Source organism: Silene latifolia, chromosome 1, assembly GCF_048544455.1.
Source record: "Silene latifolia isolate original U9 population chromosome 1, ASM4854445v1, whole genome shotgun sequence".
Lineage (NCBI taxonomy): Eukaryota > Viridiplantae > Streptophyta > Magnoliopsida > Caryophyllales > Caryophyllaceae > Silene > Silene latifolia.
The window spans coordinates 20,218,993-20,238,059 of NC_133526.1; the positions used below are offsets into that span (position 1 = coordinate 20,218,993).

At 39.9% G+C, this 19,067-nt stretch overlaps 2 protein-coding genes across 2 annotated transcripts; one reads left to right on the forward strand and one right to left on the reverse strand.

Annotated features, from left to right (window-relative positions):
* Positions 1-6,862: 6,862 nt before the first annotated feature.
* On the reverse strand, positions 6,863-10,852 carry LOC141600914 (protein QUIRKY). Its single transcript, XM_074421172.1, has one exon. The coding sequence runs from the start codon at positions 10,495-10,497 to the stop codon at positions 7,228-7,230; it is 3,270 nt and encodes a 1,089-aa protein (XP_074277273.1). The 5' UTR covers positions 10,498-10,852; the 3' UTR covers positions 6,863-7,227.
* A 6,212-nt stretch (positions 10,853-17,064) lies between these two features.
* Positions 17,065-18,525, forward strand: LOC141641551 (protein FAR-RED IMPAIRED RESPONSE 1-like). Its single transcript, XM_074450210.1, has one exon. It carries the CDS (start codon positions 17,065-17,067, stop codon positions 18,523-18,525), a length of 1,461 nt encoding a protein of 486 aa, XP_074306311.1.
* The last annotated feature ends 542 nt before the right edge of the window (positions 18,526-19,067 follow it).

Below are 19,067 nucleotides of genomic sequence, written 5' to 3' on the forward strand. Positions count from 1 at the left end.
GACCACAATGCTACTGTCCTCACCATTGTCGTCTTTGTACCCGACCCCCGTAGCAAATCCTCTACTGACAGGCCCAAACCGGCTGCACCTGGGTCATCTTCTGGTTCGTTTCCTAAAGCCCTTATGGCGTCGGGTAAGACGTCTACCACTGCTACCTCTACATCTCGTGCTCCGTTGGCCCAATTCGATAAACTCGATCTTAATTCTTTGACTCCACAAGAACTGGATGAGCTTGGTAATTTATTGCAGGCACGAAACAATGAGGTCTCTACTGACCGTCTCAATGGTAATATCCCTTCTTTTACTTGGATTGTTGACACATGGGCATCCCATCACATGTCGGGTTGCCTTTCTTTTTTTTCGAATTTGAGGAAAATTACTTCTTTATCCGTCAGATTACCCAACGGAGATCTTACCATTGCCACCCAAAACGGTGACATACATCTTTCATCTCGTCTTGTTTTACGCGACGTTTTATATGCCGCAAATTTAAACTGTAACTTACTTTCTGTTTCGAGTCTTTTAAAAGATACGTCTTTAACAATTCAATTTTCTCACAATCTTTGTCTCATTCAGGACCGTACCTCAAAGACGGTGATTGGGGCGAGTGAACAGCATGAGGGACTCTATTACCTTCAAGGTGTCAGGAACGACAAAGTACGCGCTTGTCTAGCTGGGTCAGCCGATTCCATGGAATTCTGGCACCGAAGGTTGGGGCACCCCTCTTCAAACATTTCCCGTTTTTTACCTTTTTTTTAATAAAGCATCTCGGACATTGGACAATTTCATAGCAAAACATGTGACATTTGTTTGCGTGCAAAACAAACTCGCACTCAATTTCATTTAAGTTCAAGTCATGCTAATTCTTCTTTCGATTTAATACATTGTGACCTTTGGGGTCCATATTCCAAAAATGCTTCTTGTTGGTCTAAATATATTCTTACTATCGTCGACGATTTCTCTCGTTCTACATGGGTCTATCTCTTACGTGATAAAAGTGATACCAAACAAACTTTATTAATTTTTTTTGCCATGATAGAACGTCAATTCGAAAAGAAAATCAAGATTTTACGAACCGATAACGGTACAGAATTTCAACCTCTCATTTCCTTTTTTACGGCAAATGGAATTCTTTTTCAAACCTCTAATGTTGACACCCCCCAACAAAATGGTCGGGTGGAACGGAAACATTGTCACATTTTAAATGTCGCCCGTGCACTTCTCTTTCAAGCTAGTTTACCTTTGTAATTTTGGGGCGAATGTGTCTTGAGTGCCGTTTACTTAATAAATCGCAATCCGACACCTCTTCTCAAGGGCAAGACACCATATGAAATGCTCTTTGATAAATCTCCGCCTTTTGAAAATATTCGCATTTTTGGTTGTCTTGCTTATGCCAAAACTTTAAATCGGTCCCACGATAAGTTTGTTTTTCGCAGTCGTAAATGTCTTTTTAGAGGATACCCGTTTGGAAAGAAAGGTTGGCGTCTTTATGACTTGGACAACGGTGCGTATTTTAACTCACGGGACGTTATTTTTATTGAAACCGAATTTCCCTATAAAAGGCTTAACATCCATGATCCGGATCATGGCAACCCCTCTTTTCTCAACGATACTCTGTCACCTATCGATCACACCATTTTTATACAAACCACACCCATCTACTCTACCTCTTCTCAACCATCTTCCCCAACCACTGCTGCCCTCAACACGGGCACCCACCTCACTGAGAACGCTACCCCATCTTCTCCACAGTCCCCCAAAACCACAACTACCACCCCTGTTACTCCGCCTGACTCGTCGCCACCACATCCCTCTCCCCCTGCCTCGCCACAAATGGGTCGAGGTCATCGAACTAAAATCCCAAATTCTAATCTTAACGGGTTCGTGCTTTCCAAACCACGTCCGTCGCTGCACTCGCTCATCGCCTCATCTGGTACCGCTTTCCCTCTTTCTCACTATCTTAATTATGCTAAGTTTTCTCCTAATCATAAGGTTTTTTTGTCGGCCGTGACTAAACACCACGAGCCTAATTTCTTTAAAGACGCAGTTAAGGTACCCGAATGGCGCCAAGCTATGAAGCTTGAACTAGATGCCCTTGTGAAAAACAATACTTGGAGTCTCGAGGCTCTCCCTCCAAACAAGAAAGCAATTGGTTCCAAATGGGTTTACAAAATCAAGTATAATGCCGACGGGTCCATTGAAAGATACAAAGCTCGTCTTGTCGTCATGGGAAATAGACAAGTTGAAGGTGTGGATTACAATGAGACGTTTGCACCCACCGTCAAGCTTGTCATAGTTCGCACTTTGCTCGCCATCGCTGCCGCCAAACGCTGGGCTCTACACCAAATGGATGTTCACAATGCCTTCCTCCATGATGACCTCCACGAGGAAGTTTATATGACACCACCTCCCGGTTTTCACTCTTCCACAGCAGGCCAAGTTTGTCGGCTCAGAAAGTCGCTCTATGGCCTTCGCCAAACACCTCGATGTTGGTACGCTAAACTCGCTTCCGCTCTTGTCAAATATGGGTTTAAACAGTGTCCGTATGATCACTCGTTATTTTCTATTTCTCGCCCCAACACCGAGGTTCACATACTAGTCTATGTCGATGACTTGGTCATTTGCGGGAACAACACTAGCTTTATTACCACTTTCAAAGAATATTTAAGCAAGTGTTTTCATATAAAAGATCTTGGGGCACTCAAATACTTTACTGGCCTCGAAATAGCCCGTCATAATTCCGGCATTTTTCTCTCGCAAAGGAAATATGCCCTTGATATATTGATAGAAACAGGCCTATTGGGTACTCAACCCACTCCCATACCGATGGAACAGAGCCATCGGCTCGCTCTCTCCAAGGCTAAATTTATGCATGATCCTCAACCATACCGCCGCCTAGTTGGCCGTCTCGTCTATCTTACCATTACACGACCCGAGTTGACATACTCGGTCCATATACTGGCCCAGTTTATGCACGCCCCTACAACCGATCATTGGCAAGCTGCCCTAAAGGTCGTTCGCTATATAAAGAACTCTCTGGGTCAAGGTATATTACTTCGCTCCGACAGTGGCCTATGCCTTAATGCTTATTGTGACGCCGACTATGCCACATGCCCAACAAGTCGTCGGTCTCTCTCGGCATACCTCGTATTATTAGGCTCCTCTCCCATTTCTTGGAAGACCAATAAACAAGCCACGGTCTCTCTATCATCCGCCGAATCCGAATACCGAGCTATGTCATTCACCATCAAGGAACTAAAATGGCTCAAAGGTCTGCTCAACTCTCTCGGCATTCCCCATACTCAACTAAATAACTAATCCAACTCAAATGTGATAATCAATATGCTCTTTATATAGCTCGGAACCCCGTCTTCCACGAGCGCATCAAGCATATCGAAGTTGATTGCCACTTCATTCGCGATGAAATACAAAACGGTGTCATTGCTCCCAGTTATGTCCACACCAAAGCTCAACTCGCGGACATTTTCACCAAGGCTCTAGGATGGGAATCATTTGACAACCTACTCTCCAAGTTGGGTGTATCAAATCTACACACTCCAACTAGCGAGGGGTATTATGATAGAACCGGTACCAAGCAGCTGCTCGAAGTCAAATAGAGCCGTTGGCTCTATTATCCAAAGACAGCAACATATAATCTCCCTCCTCTGTTTTAGCAAGGAATTATTTTCCTTCCGTATATAGCAGATTCATTCGATTGTATATATAGCATTGTTTATACCTCTTGTAATAACACAATTATCATTGAATATAATCTATACTTTACTATGCATTCTCAATATCTGCCGATTTGACAAATTGAATGGATCTTAACTGAATTGAACTGAAGCAAAGAGTTAATTTATGAAGAGAAAAGTTGGACTGAATTGAACTAAACTAAATTGAATAAAGCTGAACTGAACCGAATAAAGATGAACTGAACTTAAATGAGTTGAAATTAAGTACAAGAGAACATGGCTGAAGACCTGAAGTGAATTGAATGGAGCTGAACTAAATTGAAGTAATAGTTCATTCTTGAAGAGATGAACTGAAATTAAGCAAGAAAGAACAAGGTCTTAATTCACAAAATCTCATTTGTGACGGCACGTATCCGTCACTTTGGAGTGACGGATACCATTTTCCCTCACAAATGACCCAAATAGAGGAGAGAGGAAAGCACATGGGGGTGCCCCACCTTGTCCCCCCTATCCGTTTTGTGAGTGACATTATCCGTCACTTGCTCCGACCCGTCTTTAGCAAGACTAATTGTAATTAATTTGGTTCTCCAAGATGAAGTCGTAGTTCAGAAAAGTATGTTTATTCGAAATCCATATTTCAAAATGAGATGTAGAGAATTGATACTTACAAATTATATATAGAGAATTTCATATTTGAGAATTTCAATATCTTGTGTATGTAATATTTGATCTTCCAATTGTACAATTGTTCGCTTGTCATCAATTAACTACAATCACACGTGGTCTTTTTTAGACATGGCAAAATTGAACCAGCTCGAATGACCTGATCCGAAGAACCCTACTCATATCCTACCCAACACCCGAGTCCGACCCAAATCCAAATTGATATGACCTAATATAACTCGGCCTGAATTTTTATTGTTGCACACTAAATGTTATCCATAAACAATTTGATAATAGTAGACTCGCAAATGACCTGAACCTGACATGACCCGAACTTTTGCAAACCTGAAATTGAATTCCCGAACTGATCCGACTCGTTAGTCAGGTCTAGCTGTCTAGTTTCCTCCTCTCTCCTTAATGTTCATATCAAAGTAAAAGTAAATAAATGATTGGGACGGAAAGTGGAGCACACACTTTCAATTAGAAACATTGTGAGACAAACATGAAGTTGCGACTCCATATTGATATGGGCCAGTTCTTGTTGGACTTGGTAAGGCAAGTTCATGGTTTTCTTTCAAGTTTCAGTATGGGGCTTTGTCTGATGTTAGTATGAATGTGGATAATCCTTATAACGTCGAATGTGGAGACCTCGTGTGTATGTATTCACATAATGACATAATTGCATTTGCTGTCTTAAAATCCAACCCACACCCTCCCCATTTCTTCTTCTCTCCATTTTCTTCCATTTCCTTTTAACAGTTCGGATCATATTTTAGAACGATTTAATAGTGCAAGTAATTGATGAGATAAATGAGGAATAATAATATAATATATGAATGTGAGAGGAAATGGACAAGAAATAAAGAGAAGGAAATGAAGAGAATCCTTACTCCTTAAAATCATACTAATTGAGAGCTTCACCATTTTTGTGGTTTTAACTGGATTGAATCCTAACTAAAATCAAATGATAAACAGTAACATTAAGAAGACACTACTATATAACCCGTTTTAAACTTAATACGGATATACCCGTCTTAAATGAGAATTTGTGATTGATGATATGTAATGTGAATAACATGTTTCAACCTTTTGGTTTTGATACCGAGTATCATCTATATTTCATTATTCCTTAATTCTTATTTATTGAATAGTCATTATTGATTTGTAATGTTAAAATACTTCCGGGCTATGTAGCATGAGAAACTAAGCTTGTGACGGACACTTTTTGTTACAAACTTGTGACCTCTCACCAGTTGTAAGGCCCTGTTCTTTTGGACTTAAAATCACTTAATATAAGTTCACTTCAGATCCTATAAGTTCGATTCGATTCGATTCGAATCCTATAAGCTCGATTCGATTCTATAAGTTCGATTCGATTCTATAAGTTCGATTCGATTCGAATCAAATAAGTTCGATTCGATTCGAATCTTATAAGTTCGATTCGAACTTGAGATCCTATAAGTTCGATTGATTCGATTCGAATCCTATAAATTCGATTCGGATCCTATACCTCACTTAATTTAAGTTCGATTCGAGATCCTATAAGTTCAATTCGAATCCTATAAGTTCATCCGATTCGATTCGATCCTATAAGTTCGATTCGATTCGATCCAATAAGTTCGATTCGATCCTATAAGTTCGATTCGATTCGAGATCTTATAAGTTCGATTCGATTCGATCGAGATAAGTTTCAGTCCAAAAGAACAGGGCCTAAGTGGGAGAGCAAGTCGAAAAGCAAGTAGGAGATGGGATTATAAAAGGTCACAAGCTCGTGACGGTCACAAACAAAAAGCAAGTAGGAGATGGATTATATACCCGTTTTAAATGAACTAGCCATGAACTAAGTGTTGAGATTCAACAATAAACCATGGACCAAACGTGGAGACTCAACGTTCGACCATGAACGAATGTTGAATCCCAACGTGACGTTGAGTTTCAACTTTTGGACATGGTGATTATTTATTTATTTATTTTTTTAATAAAAAAAGAAAATCACCGTGGCGAAACGTTGAAATTCAACGTGACACCATGGTTACACAGACGTTAGCCCATGGCAACCACGTTGATATTCAACGTTTCACCATGGTATCCACGTTGAGTTCCAATGTTGCTCCATGGCCACCCAACCTAACAATCCTTCGACAAACCCAATCGAAAACGAAATACATCAATTCAATTAAATAACCAAATCCGAGTCATATAATCGATTAACAACAATAATAAGGGAAAAATACAATTATAAATAATTTATTTTCAAAGTTTAACTTCAATTACTATACTAATTTAACCAAAAAAAACTCACTAACCTAAGACGTTTGGTGGCAGCGGCGTGGTGTTGGTGGTGACGTGGTGGTGGCGGCGTGGCAATGGTGGTGGAAGAGGTGTTGGTTATTTTTTGGGGTTTTTTTAAATTAGAGAGAATTTATGTTTGTTAGTGAGATGATAGGAATAGACCCTCTTTTTTACCAAAAATGTTGACGATGATATTTACAAACCAGGATTAAAAAACACACAATAGAAAGTAATCCTTTCATTAGTTGGGAAAAATGTTAGAAAAGGAATTACATTCAATAATTTACAATGTACTTTATGGGGACAAAGACTGTAAACTACACCAATCTCCTTGGCTCCAAAATCTGTCTTACAAAAATTAGTCTTCCTTTTGCCCCACATTTTCAACTTATTTCAATCTTACTGTCAGGCAATCATTTCTACTGACACTGATTGCTCTCCGCCTCTCCTCTAGTTTTACAGCAACTTTGATTTTCAGAAGACTCAACTAGTGTCCATATTCAAAACTACTCCACTAAAAGGCCGAAAAATCGTCGCTAAATTAGATCCTAAATTAAGGTAAGTGATAACGCCACTCCTAAATTAATCGATCGGACAAGCTAGGAAGTCTTCTAAAGAAGTTCAAACTAGTAGGAGGCATACGTTCCCTGAACATTGGATGCCTCAAAAAATAAAACCCGAGTGCAACTGCAACCATTTTCGGAGGAACTGAGTAAAGAATAATAGTTACCATTAAACATACCCCAATGAAAAGCTTTGTGGCCCGCGGATCCCTCCAGCTTACTAATGCTTGGGCCCTCTCCCCTTGGGTTGCCAGGTCCCCTAAAACTGTTTGCACCCGTGCTGCCAATATTCGTAAGCGGTCATATCGGATTCTAACTAGGTCGGATGGTTGTGAACTTGGGATTGTGTCGAATTCTTCGTCTAGGTCATCGGGATCAACTGCCTCGGCTTGTGATAACCGAGTATCCATGCCGGCGGGTATCTTGGGTCTAAATCGGTAATACCATATTCCGATTAAAAAGACGTAGAGAAACCCCGTTGGAACAATCAAATCCGGATACCAAACTAGAACCAAATAAAGAATGTGTACTAGAATTGTGGTTAATGGAGTTCTCCATCTTCTAATCTCATCTACCCACTTAGCCAACCCGATTGCCCAAGCTAAAACCGCGACAATTCGAAACCAATTCGCTTTACTCTTTCTCATGCTCCAAGTGTGTGAATCGGCGTCTAACATATAACGTACCACTTCTGGCCCTAGAGGTGGCTCGGACCGGGCTAGCCATGCTGCCACCATCTTAGTGGCTGCTCCGCGCAATGCCTCTTGTTGGGCCACCCCTAGTGGGCGAAGATAATGCATTCGCGGAAGCATTGGTTGCCCATATATAGCACATGTATCGGGTAACAACGAAGGGCATACAAATCGGACCGCCAACTCGATTTCACCCATTTTTTTCAACCCCGACCGAAGCAAAACTAAAAGAGGATATGAATTAGTGTATACCTTGTTACTCTCCAATGTCGATACTCGAACACGAACTTTTCCAATTCGAAAGTCCGGTCTCTCCTCCCCGGGGTCAGCAAACAACCTCCAATTATCAAACACCCCAATGGTTAACACGGTACACGGGTCGTAAACCTGCCAAGTATACTGCTCATTCCATCGCGGATCAAAACAATCAGTAATCGTTCTTGTCCGAACCCATTTCTTCCCGTACTTAGCAACGCAATAAGCGTCTGTCGACCCTTTCCCTCCGCCCTTAGTCTTCATCGGAAGAAGGCCACGAGCACCAAGGATACCAAGCTCCAATATCCCAATCGGAGGCTTCCATAACTGCTTAGCAGTAGGCCGATAATCGCTACAAACATGAGCAGCCTCGTCGAGCACATGATACCCGCCTTCCAAACACAACCTAAGGTGGATCCTACCGCAGTAAGGCCCTCCACCCGTATCCAATGCAATCCACTTAGAATTGACATGTCGATCATCGACTCGCTGCTCAATCGACGCCACAGGAACGACAACGTGTCCGAGAAGCATTGGATCCTTGACAGTCCTATCTTCCACCAACAAAATCAACTGATCCTCCAATGGCTCCCCTGCAATCATAATCAAATCCTCATTCCAACACACCGCGGCACCGTGTGTGTTCATCGAACCTCGCCGTGTCCTAACTGACTGAAACCCTAATTGAACCTTGACTCTCAAATCTGGCGCCGTCAATGGCGGAAGATTCGCCGGAATCTGAAGATCCTGCGCTTCAATCACTGATACTCTCAAGTACCACAACTTGGGCGATTGATACACCTTCGCTCGCGCGTGAACCACACTCGCCGGCGCGTCTGAACACCACGCTTCCGGAAACGCGTCGTCTGCTTGAGTTCCGATCCATACGGCTAACTGAATGTCGCCTGAGACTTCGCCGGCGCCAGCACCGCTTTCGAGGTGGTACCACTGCGGTGCTAGCGGACTATCCGGCGGATCGCGGACCGGTACGTCGGAAAGATCGAAACATACGCCGCCGAGAAATCGTTCCGTCGGGATTTCCCAAATTGAAAGTTCTAGGGTTCCGGCGACGGGGGAGGTTGACGATGATTCTTGTTTAGCGTGAGATAAGGCGAAGATTTGGTTCCATTCTGGATTGTCCGGCGGTTCGTTCGGCCGGTGCGTAGCCGGTTTGGACCGGACGAGGTGGTTGGAGGTTCGGATTTTGACGTAGGAGGTTTCGTGAGGGGAGATACCACGCGCCTTCACGATTCGAATGAAGAGGTATTGCATCGGTTCGACGAGGTCAAAAGCCGATATTTTATCGGTTTCTGGTGGGTGTTTGACGGAGATTACCTTTGGGGAGAATTCATTGGGTAATTTTCTTAGCACTCTTACTCTTTCTCCGTTTCCCATGCGCCTGATCATTTCCGGTGGTGGCGGGTAGAAGTCACGTGCCTCTGGTGGTGGAGGATGGTGGTGGTGGTGTTGTTCAGACGGGTGAGGTTGTTGGGGATAATGCTGTTGCTGTTGGTCTGGTGGGTGTTGTTGTGGGGGATATTGCTGGTGGTGAATGACGGTTTCTGTTGTCGCCATTGGTGGTGGGCCCCCTTGCATTTGCGGTTGTCCTGGAGCTTCCTCGATGATGACCATAGGCGGTTGTTGTTGTGGCGGTGGCAGATATTGGCCACAAGCTGTCTCCATTGCCACATCAGTTGGCATTGGCATTGGCTGGTATGGCGGCTGTTGTTGTTGTTGTTGTTGTTGTTGTTGTTCCATAGCAGCCCTCCCGTCGTCGTCTTGTCTCTGTTCGGGAGGAGCCTGCGCCATTTCCTGACCGCCTCCGCCACACTCACCTCCACCCTGCGGATATCCATCCATAACCATAACATCATCCCAGTAACAAATTCTTAAACCAAGCTCCCCTTTAATCCAACTAAACACACTCTTCTTCTCCAATGGAAAATACACTAACCCCTCCTCACCTCTCCTACTAAACTGGGACCCACAAATCTTAACCCTCCCCAAGAAATGATTCTTCCTCGCCGCCCCAGACGGCGACATTCTCTTATCATGTAACACCTCAACATGAAGCTCCTCATAGTCCATTGTATTCGGGTCAGAAACAATAAACTCCAACGCCTCATTCCAAATCGGGTTAAGGTCCCGATACTTAGTAGAAGTCCGCTTCCTCTGCCCATCAAAATCCACCACCACATACGGGCTGGAACTCCCTTGCCCGTCTTTCGGGAGCAAGTCTCGTGCATCGACAACCTCGACTAATAGTTTCCTAACCGGCCTTTGCTCCCCCGGCACACCCTGATGCTCCGGTTGACGAGGTGGCGATGATGGGTTCATATCATACCTTTACTTCAAAACCCTCATTGAAAAAAGAAATGAAGACTTTTTTTTCACCTTTTGGCTGGACCAAATGACCGTTGATAGCGGAAGGTAATATATAATGTCCTTTTTTTATTGATATTGGTGTTATTTATGTAGTGCTGAACTGTTAATATGGAACTACTGTTTGTTGGGTGACCGTGAGTCCGTGAGTGTGTGTTTGATTTCCTGTTTTCGGGTTTTCGGGTTCCGTGTTGTGGGTTTGAAGTGTGTGAATTGTGTTCAGATTGAAGAGAATGTTTTGTTTAAGTGTTTGTTTTATTGGGTTAGTCTGAGATGGTGGAGATGAGATTCTATTCTTGTTTAGAAGGTTTTGTTTGGTTATTAACAGTAGATTTAATCCGACTTTTATCAGCTTCCTTCCTTTTTGGTTTAGTAATCTGCTTCCTTACCTTGATTATTGATTATCATTTCTGTTGTACAAAGCTGTTTCTTGTCTAATTTATTGGGTTTATGTTTCTATTATGCTTCTAATCACCATCGCCGTGTTATTAACTCGCGGTACTATATTATTATGCGGCTGACGCTGTTTATTGGCCTAAGACTGATCATTTTCGTCACGTTACGTTTTGCCAATTAAATAATGGTCGTAAAGTCATGAGCGGTGATACTCATACTCGACTTGGGTTCAAACTTATATTAAATCAACTTATAGTTTTTAAGCTTACATTGTACGAAGTAGAATAAATTTAGGTGGGTGGAAGATAAAACTTGAAGGTAGGGAATCAAGGACATAATAACCAAAGGGGAAATGGCTTAAATGCCCTGTATTCCTGTAGTAAGCATATGATTCCACCTCAATATATCAGGGCCATGAGTAAGCCCCTCCCTTTTTTTCTTTGTTTTACAAAAAGGAGCCTTAAAACATTTTGAATAAAGGTGTTTTTTAAGTGCAAAAGGCATCTCCTTTATATTGTCCTAGATATGTCCCATTATTCTTTTATGACCCTTTTCAAATCCCTTCCTAACATAGGATTATCTTTGCTCTTAGGATTTTATCAGGCCATTTCTAACATGTTGTTTTACCCCGCAAGCAATTTGCGGAAGCCATTGAGTCACTGTGGTAATGGTACTTATTATGTCTAACATGTTGCATAAGATGCATTTTTACCTTTTTTTTTTTTTTCATTTAAACTCTTCCGAAATGATTTTGCAAATGTTGTTAGATTACTTCCGATATCCTATTCACTTTTTCTCTGTGTCACGACTCACGACTACAATCACACACTGTGTGTAAGGCAATGAACACGAAATTCACTTGCAGCTTAGTCCGGGTATCATAGGCCGACCTGCAGTTTTGATATTTTGAGAATTGTAGAACCTTCATTCTCAGGTCAAGTGGACCTGAACCCACCTGCACTTTTCAGCACAAATCCCAAGGAAGCTTCTTCTGCTGTTCTGCTTACTAAGAATCAGATACTCCAACCAGCAGCTAAAGTAAGGTTCTCTAAGCTAATGCCAACATTCTTCTTCTACACTTTTCTTGCTCTGACGTGTGCTCTTCTTAATTGCCTATTGCCTGCCTAAAGCTTCCTTTCTAGCATATCATCTATCATCTATCTATGTGAATAAAAGTGTACTCTAAATTCTGAAAACAAATCTCTGAGATAATAAATAAATGCTTACAGAGGGACCTAGCTTGATGAACCATATGACCTGATTTTTTTTTTCCGGAAGTAACCTAACAAAGGGCCGTTACCATTCTATTAAAATTGTCGATCAACCTTATTCGAGGGGCTGATGCTTCAAGTTGAGTTAGGAAAGTGAATTGCTTAATGCTAAATTTAATTGAGGAAAATGTGTAACATGAATCAGGAAAATGCTTAGCATCAGCCATTGCCATTTGTCGGGATTTGGGAGTATTTTTTATACTCCCTCCCAGTCGTTATAATGTTCCCCTTTGATATGGGCACGATACTTAAGGAAAAGTATTAAAATATTAGTAAAAGAGTTGTGTGGGGTTGGTGGTAGGAGAGAGAGAGAGATGAATTATTAGTAGTTAAATAAAGAATTGTGGGGCCAAAACATAAAGGAAAGTAATAAAATAGGAGTAAAAGAGTTGTGTGGGGTTTGGTTATAGGAGAGAGAAATGAATAAAATAAGGGTAAAAATTTCTAAAAATAGAAAGAGGAACATTACTTGAATAATCCGTTTTGGGAAAGAGGGAACATTATAGTGACTGGGAGGGAGTATTAATTTAACACGAATCAGGAAAATGTTTAATTACGGCTGATGTCCTTCAACAGACGTAGAGTGATTAAGAGATGTGAATTGCTTAATGCTAAACATTAGTCTTTCCTCTGCTCTTGGCCTTAGAGATACTGCATCAAGGGAGAATTCCTTGACTGGAGTGTCTCTGATCAGTTACAGTACAGTCGCTTGCTAACACAGCCCGTGATTCTATGAATACTTTATTTAGACCAAAAAATAATGTGCTTGACAAAAGATCCAGGGACCAGGGTAACCAAGCTCGAAACTTTGATAATCAGACTAGCTGCCGAAGATGACCAACTCCCTAAAAGAGTGGTTAAACTCGGGAATAAATTTGGGATAGATTAGATAGAAAAGTACTAATCGGCCTATTAATGCATCATCTTTCCTAATTCCGGATTTCTGTTAGTTTCCGGTAAATCCTACCAGGTCTCTGGTTGTAGACTGTAGTTTAGCTGATCTGATGTGTTCATAATACATGGCATAAGTTATTTCTCGGATTTCAATAATGATTTTATTTCCTACTTTCTTGCAAAATAAATGATTTTTTCTCCTAATTTTAAGGGAAGATAACTACTTAATGGTTTTAGGTGTTGTTTACATTCCTACTTAGGATAGGAGTTGTAATCTTTGTAGTTCAAATAAGAGTCTTGTTTGCTTTGTTTTTCAATTCAAGTTTATGATTATTTCAATTGAAAAGCTGAATACGTTCATTAACACACGATTCATCAAATTTCATACCCTAAACCTGCTTCGGCACACGCGAGTTTCGAGTCTTGATTTTCTGAAATCACAAACTTGAGCGTATGGGTTCTGGTGATCGGAAGCCTTTCAAGACTACAAAGGGTAAATCGACACGTAAAGTGTCTAAAGGGCTTGATAACCCGGAGATCCGCCATAAACACGCGGGGGATAATAATACACGATCACCGCTAGTCGTCCTAAAGCGCAAGAGTCATAATGTGCAAAAAACCATACAGCATGTATTTAGTTTAAGTCGACCACAACCATTGTCGGATGATGATATCTCAGTCAAACTAGATCCAAACCAAGTGTCTAAACATTCGTCCGAAAAATCTGATTTAGAGAGTAATGCTGAAGAGGGTACTTTGTCTGATCTATATTTGCCCTTAGATTTCAGTCAGGTTAAATACGATGAATATGTCGATGATGATAATGATGATGATGATGAGGTCATCGATTATATTCCTAGTGGTTCGGGTTTGAGATTTTCCGAAGTTTCTGCTTATAAAGAAGCAAAGGAGCAAAACCTATTTCGTTCCAAAGAAATTGAAAAAGGTAGCAGAGTCATTAATCCGGAATTACCGCCTGCGTATGATGTGATCAAAGATAATGAACGTGAAGAAACTTCAAAGACAGTAGTAACAAAGCACAAGAGTCTTAGTTCAGATGAGTATTTGAGAACAACTATACCTCTAGTCTTTACTTTTTTAGCTTATTGTTTGGTGTATGTACTCTTCGAGTAAGACTTGTGACAGAATTTGTGCTACATTGGTACTCTTCTACTTAATTTAGAAGTCTCATGACTTTCATTCTTGCTATTGTGAATTATTTTACTTTTATATAAAACTAGATTTCATGCCCGGCCGTTGGCCGGGTCATTTCGAAATAATGATCTGTTTTTGGAACGATTTTTTACCTCTTTGTGTGCATGGTTGTTATTAAAAAAGACTAACGTGATTATTGTTCTTTTAAGATAAACCACTTTTGAGTAATGATTGATGTTAATATAATTTTCAATAATTCTTTCTATGGGTGCCAGTTTAACAAAATAAAGAAGATTTGAATGCGTTTAAATGCGAGAAAGTGGGTACAACTTGTATTTACACACATTTTGGTACTAATATGAGCTAGAGTTATAACTTATCAATCAATATTGATGTATAATATATACGTTGAATATAATATCCATATGTTAATCTAACAATATTACTTCCACTATAATTCATACGAAAATATTGTTGAGAATATATCATGATAAATTAGAGTTGGAACTCATATTTACCCTAATTAGTGAAATAATCTTGAAAATCTTTCCTTACTTAGCTTATTATCATGTGCCCTAAGGGCACATGTTAAAAAAATCCGTACTCAGACTTCTAAGTTCATTAGGTAACAATACTTTGTATTATCTCATAATTTAATTTTACTTTATTGTGATTATTCTATTTGGATGATGATAGGGCGCCACCGGGTGGCGCCGAATCTCGGCGCCACCCTAATTAAATTAAAAAAAAAAAGAAAATTTTTTTTATTGATTTTCGTTTTTGCGCCAAATGTTGAAGGATAAATACGTAATTTTACCTTATCTTATAGTATTCCACTAAAATCAAAACTCTTAACCAAATCAAATTATCTTCATTAAAAAAAAAAAAAAATTAATAATCATCAAATTATCAGTGACAATACGTCACTTCATCACAAAACTCCTCTCCTCTGTTCATCCCTTCATCACAGAACATCACTTCCTCCCTTCATCACAAAACTTCTACATCGTCTCAAAATTTAACACGGTTGTTCTATTACCAATTCATTGATTGAATTCAATTTGCTCTTGAGTATTAAATCCAATTGGTACTGGGTACGTTCACAATCTTTGACGAAATCAACATCTTCAGACGCGAAGTTGTCGCCGGTTTGTTCGTTTTCACTACTACTCCCTCCATATTAGTCATTTGTTTACCTTTTACTCGCTTCATCTCAATCATTTGTTTACATATGCTAAAAATACTCTTAACAAAGAACACAAAACGTAAATAAATGAATGAGACGAGTGAGTACTAATTTGCTCTCTGTCCAGTTTATAATGATGATTTAGATTGCATTTTCTACATTTCGAATTTTATGGAATCGTTTAGTATGTTCTTTGCTTGATCGATTGAATTCATTTCGAATTTTATGGAATCGTTAATTTTATGGAATCGTTTATTCAGAGCAACAAATTGAGCTCTAGAGTTAATTTTATGGAATCGTTAATTTGTTGATTCAGTAATAGAAATAAGCAGACCCATATCCCCAAAAACTAGCTCCAACATCCCCATCTTCATACCCGTGTCTGAATCCGTTTCTGACTGCAATCCTGTTACCAAATGTTGGAGCTGCCACAATGAGCAGCAGCACAATAAACTGTGGTCTAAGAACTTATATAACTGATATTTTCATTGCAGAAGAAAATATATCAGACCTGTAGTATATTGCATGCTATAGTTTTAGGTGATTTATGTGCATAAATTCTGTAAATCGGATTTGCAGGATGTTGTTCATCATTGCATTTAAACATTCAAAACTGCAATTAACACCAAAGAATAAGCTATGGTTGACTATTAAAACTTTTCAGGTTTCTTTACTTTGCCACCCTCCCTTAATTGTCAATTAAGAAAGTGGATTATAAAGAATATACTCCACTACAATGCAACTGATTCTAATTATCAAAAGCAACAAAAAAGAATCACAACTAGAAGCCTAGAAAAATCACAAAGCAACACATTAAGAAGTGGTAGTGAGCTTACAGCATCTTTTGCGTCAAGCTTCTCAGCCCACCCATTCATAACATAAGGATCATTCACGGCAACACAAACTACCCGATTAATGTTGTTCGGTCAGTATAATAGAAATAAGTGATGAACAGCTACAATCCATTTTTGTTAATGTCAGGTATGGACAATCAAAGTGGCAGTAATATTGACGATATACATGATGAGCGGATCGAGACAGAACGTTTTTCAGGGGATGATAATGATGGGGAGTATAATTTTGAGGATATTGGTCTATCTGATGATGAGGAACTTATACCAGGAAGCAATTCAAGTACTTTAGAAGAGTGTGCGAAAGAGAATGGTGAAGAAGATAATTTTTACAACTCTGATAAAGAAGTCGATGATGAGAATGAACATTCTGTTGAAATTGAAGTGGAAGCGCCAAAAGATGGCATGAAATTTGACACAGTTGAAGATTTACACAAACATCTCACTGACTATGGTAAACAATGTGGTTTTTCTGTTCGATTAAGGAATGTCAAGCCGGCCCGAAATACAAATAAGCCAGCTAAGCACATTTTATGGATTTGCCATAAGGGTAGACAACAATTGAGTAGGTCGAAAAATAAAATGAAACCTCGACCTTCTCAGATGACAAATTGCGGCGCAAATTTCAACGCGAAGGAGTTTGAGGGTCAATGGATGTATACGAGTGTCAACTTGGATCATAATCATCCCCTTAAGCCCGAAGATATCAGATATTTACGAGCTTATAGAAAAGTGCCAAAAGAAGTTGAGAGGAGAATCATGATAAACGATGAGGTTTGGTATAAGGCCTTCTAAAACCTATTTGGCTGAGGCGGTGAAAAGTCATGGCTTTCAAAATCTTCCCTTCCTAGAGAGAGACATGAGAAACACCTTTCAAAAGAAGAGACAAGAGAAATTGGCTGGACCAGATTCCGTAGCTTTGTATAATTATTTCATGAAATCCATGAAGGAGTCAAATAACTTTTTTTTCGCGATGGACTTGGAGTGTGATGGTCGTATTCGTAATGTAATGTGGGTGGATGCTAGGAGTAGAGCAGCATACAAAGACTTCAGTGATTCCGTTGGCCTCGATAGTACATATTTGAAAAATAAGTACGAGATGCCATTTGCTCCTTTTATAGGGATAAATCATCATGGACAAACAATACTTTTGGGTTGTGCACTACTATCTAGCGAGGATATTGAAACCTATAGGTGGTTATTGAGGACATGGGTAGATTGCATGGGTGGTGTGGCACCTAAAGCTATAATCACTGATCAGAGTGTTCCTATAACAAAAGCAATTAAGTTGGAAATGCCGAATACTAGACACCGGTGGTGCCTTTGGCATATTATGGAGAAACAAAACAAAAAGTTCAAGAGTTACAAATACTTCCACGAGATTAAAGGAGCTATGTCGAGGTGTGTTTATGACTCAATGAGCGTTGATGAGTTTGAAGTGAGTTGGAAGGAGTTTGTTGACCTCTATGAATTGAAAAATAATGCCTGGTTGTATACTTTGTACAAAGATAGACATCGTTGGGTTCCCACTTTTCTAACTGATTGTTTTTGGGCAGGCATGTCAACTACACAAAGAAATGAGAGCGTAAATGCTTTTTTTAAGGGTTACGTTAATAGTAAGACATCATTAAAAGAGTTTGTGCTTAAATATGATCTTGCCCTCGGTTCAAAATGTGACAAGGAAAGACTGGCAGAGCACCAGTCAAGGAACACAAGGTACCAGATTGTTACTAAATTTGCCGCCGAAAGATTTTTTCAACCAGTCTACACACATTATGCATTCCAAAAGGTGATGGATGAGGTAAGAGGTTGCATGTATACTACTCCTAGTATCCATACAGATGAAGAAGATTTCAGAGAGTTCAAGGTGGAAGACACTCGTGAATTTGGTGATTTGCCGATAGAGAAGAGGGTAGAGTACACGGTGAAGTTACAGAAGGGCACAAATGAAGTATATTGTAGTTGTAAGCTTTTTGAAACACGTGGCATCATGTGTCGGCATTCTCTAAAAATTCTTTATGATGCAGGGGTCCAACAAATTCCAAACTTCTATATTGTTAATCGATGGAGGAAGGATATTGATAGACCGTACATGAGAGTTAAAGTTCCTTATTATGATCCGGTGAAAAGTGAGTGTGTTATGAGGTATCAAAAAATGCAAGAGGAATTTGAAAAACTTGCCATTAAAGCAATGAATTCTGCTGGTGACTTCGATCTTTTGTATTGGTAGTATTACGACTATTAGCCAAAATCTTACAACGCGAGAATGACATTGCTAATGAGGGTAGAATGTCATCTGAACAAGTCAGCCAAAATGAAGATCGGCGAGGTATCATATTTTTCATGGATAATTCAGATGGATCTCAAACTAAGGTTGCATTACAAGACCCGAATCAAGTGAAAGTCATCGGAAGACCAAGAATAACGATTAGACAAAAAAAGACCGGTGTCTCAAGGAAAAAAAAATCACAGAGGACAAACCTGCAAAACAAAACATCTCAGGTTAGCGTTTTCATGTTATTGTCCTCAGCAGTAGGGGTAGTTAATTTTGGGTTTTGTTTTGCTACTGCATTTTAATGTTATCGTTATTGCTTTTGATTTCCATTGTTTTATCAAAAAAATGAATAGGAAAACATTCCAAAGAAGAGGAAAAATAGAAATACTGGAACTCCACAAGATGAAATGGCCTCAGATGAAGATGATTTATTTCTAAGACCAAGTGCGAGTGTTGCTAATTGTGGACCAACAACTCACTTATCAGATGCTATATAT

Coding starts and splice junctions, on each gene's coding strand:
- LOC141600914 (XM_074421172.1), bottom strand. CDS start 10,497: ATGAACCCATCATCGCCACCTCGTCAACCGGAGCATCAGGGTGTGCCG.
- LOC141641551 (XM_074450210.1), top strand. CDS start 17,065: ATGAGGTTTGGTATAAGGCCTTCTAAAACCTATTTGGCTGAGGCGGTG.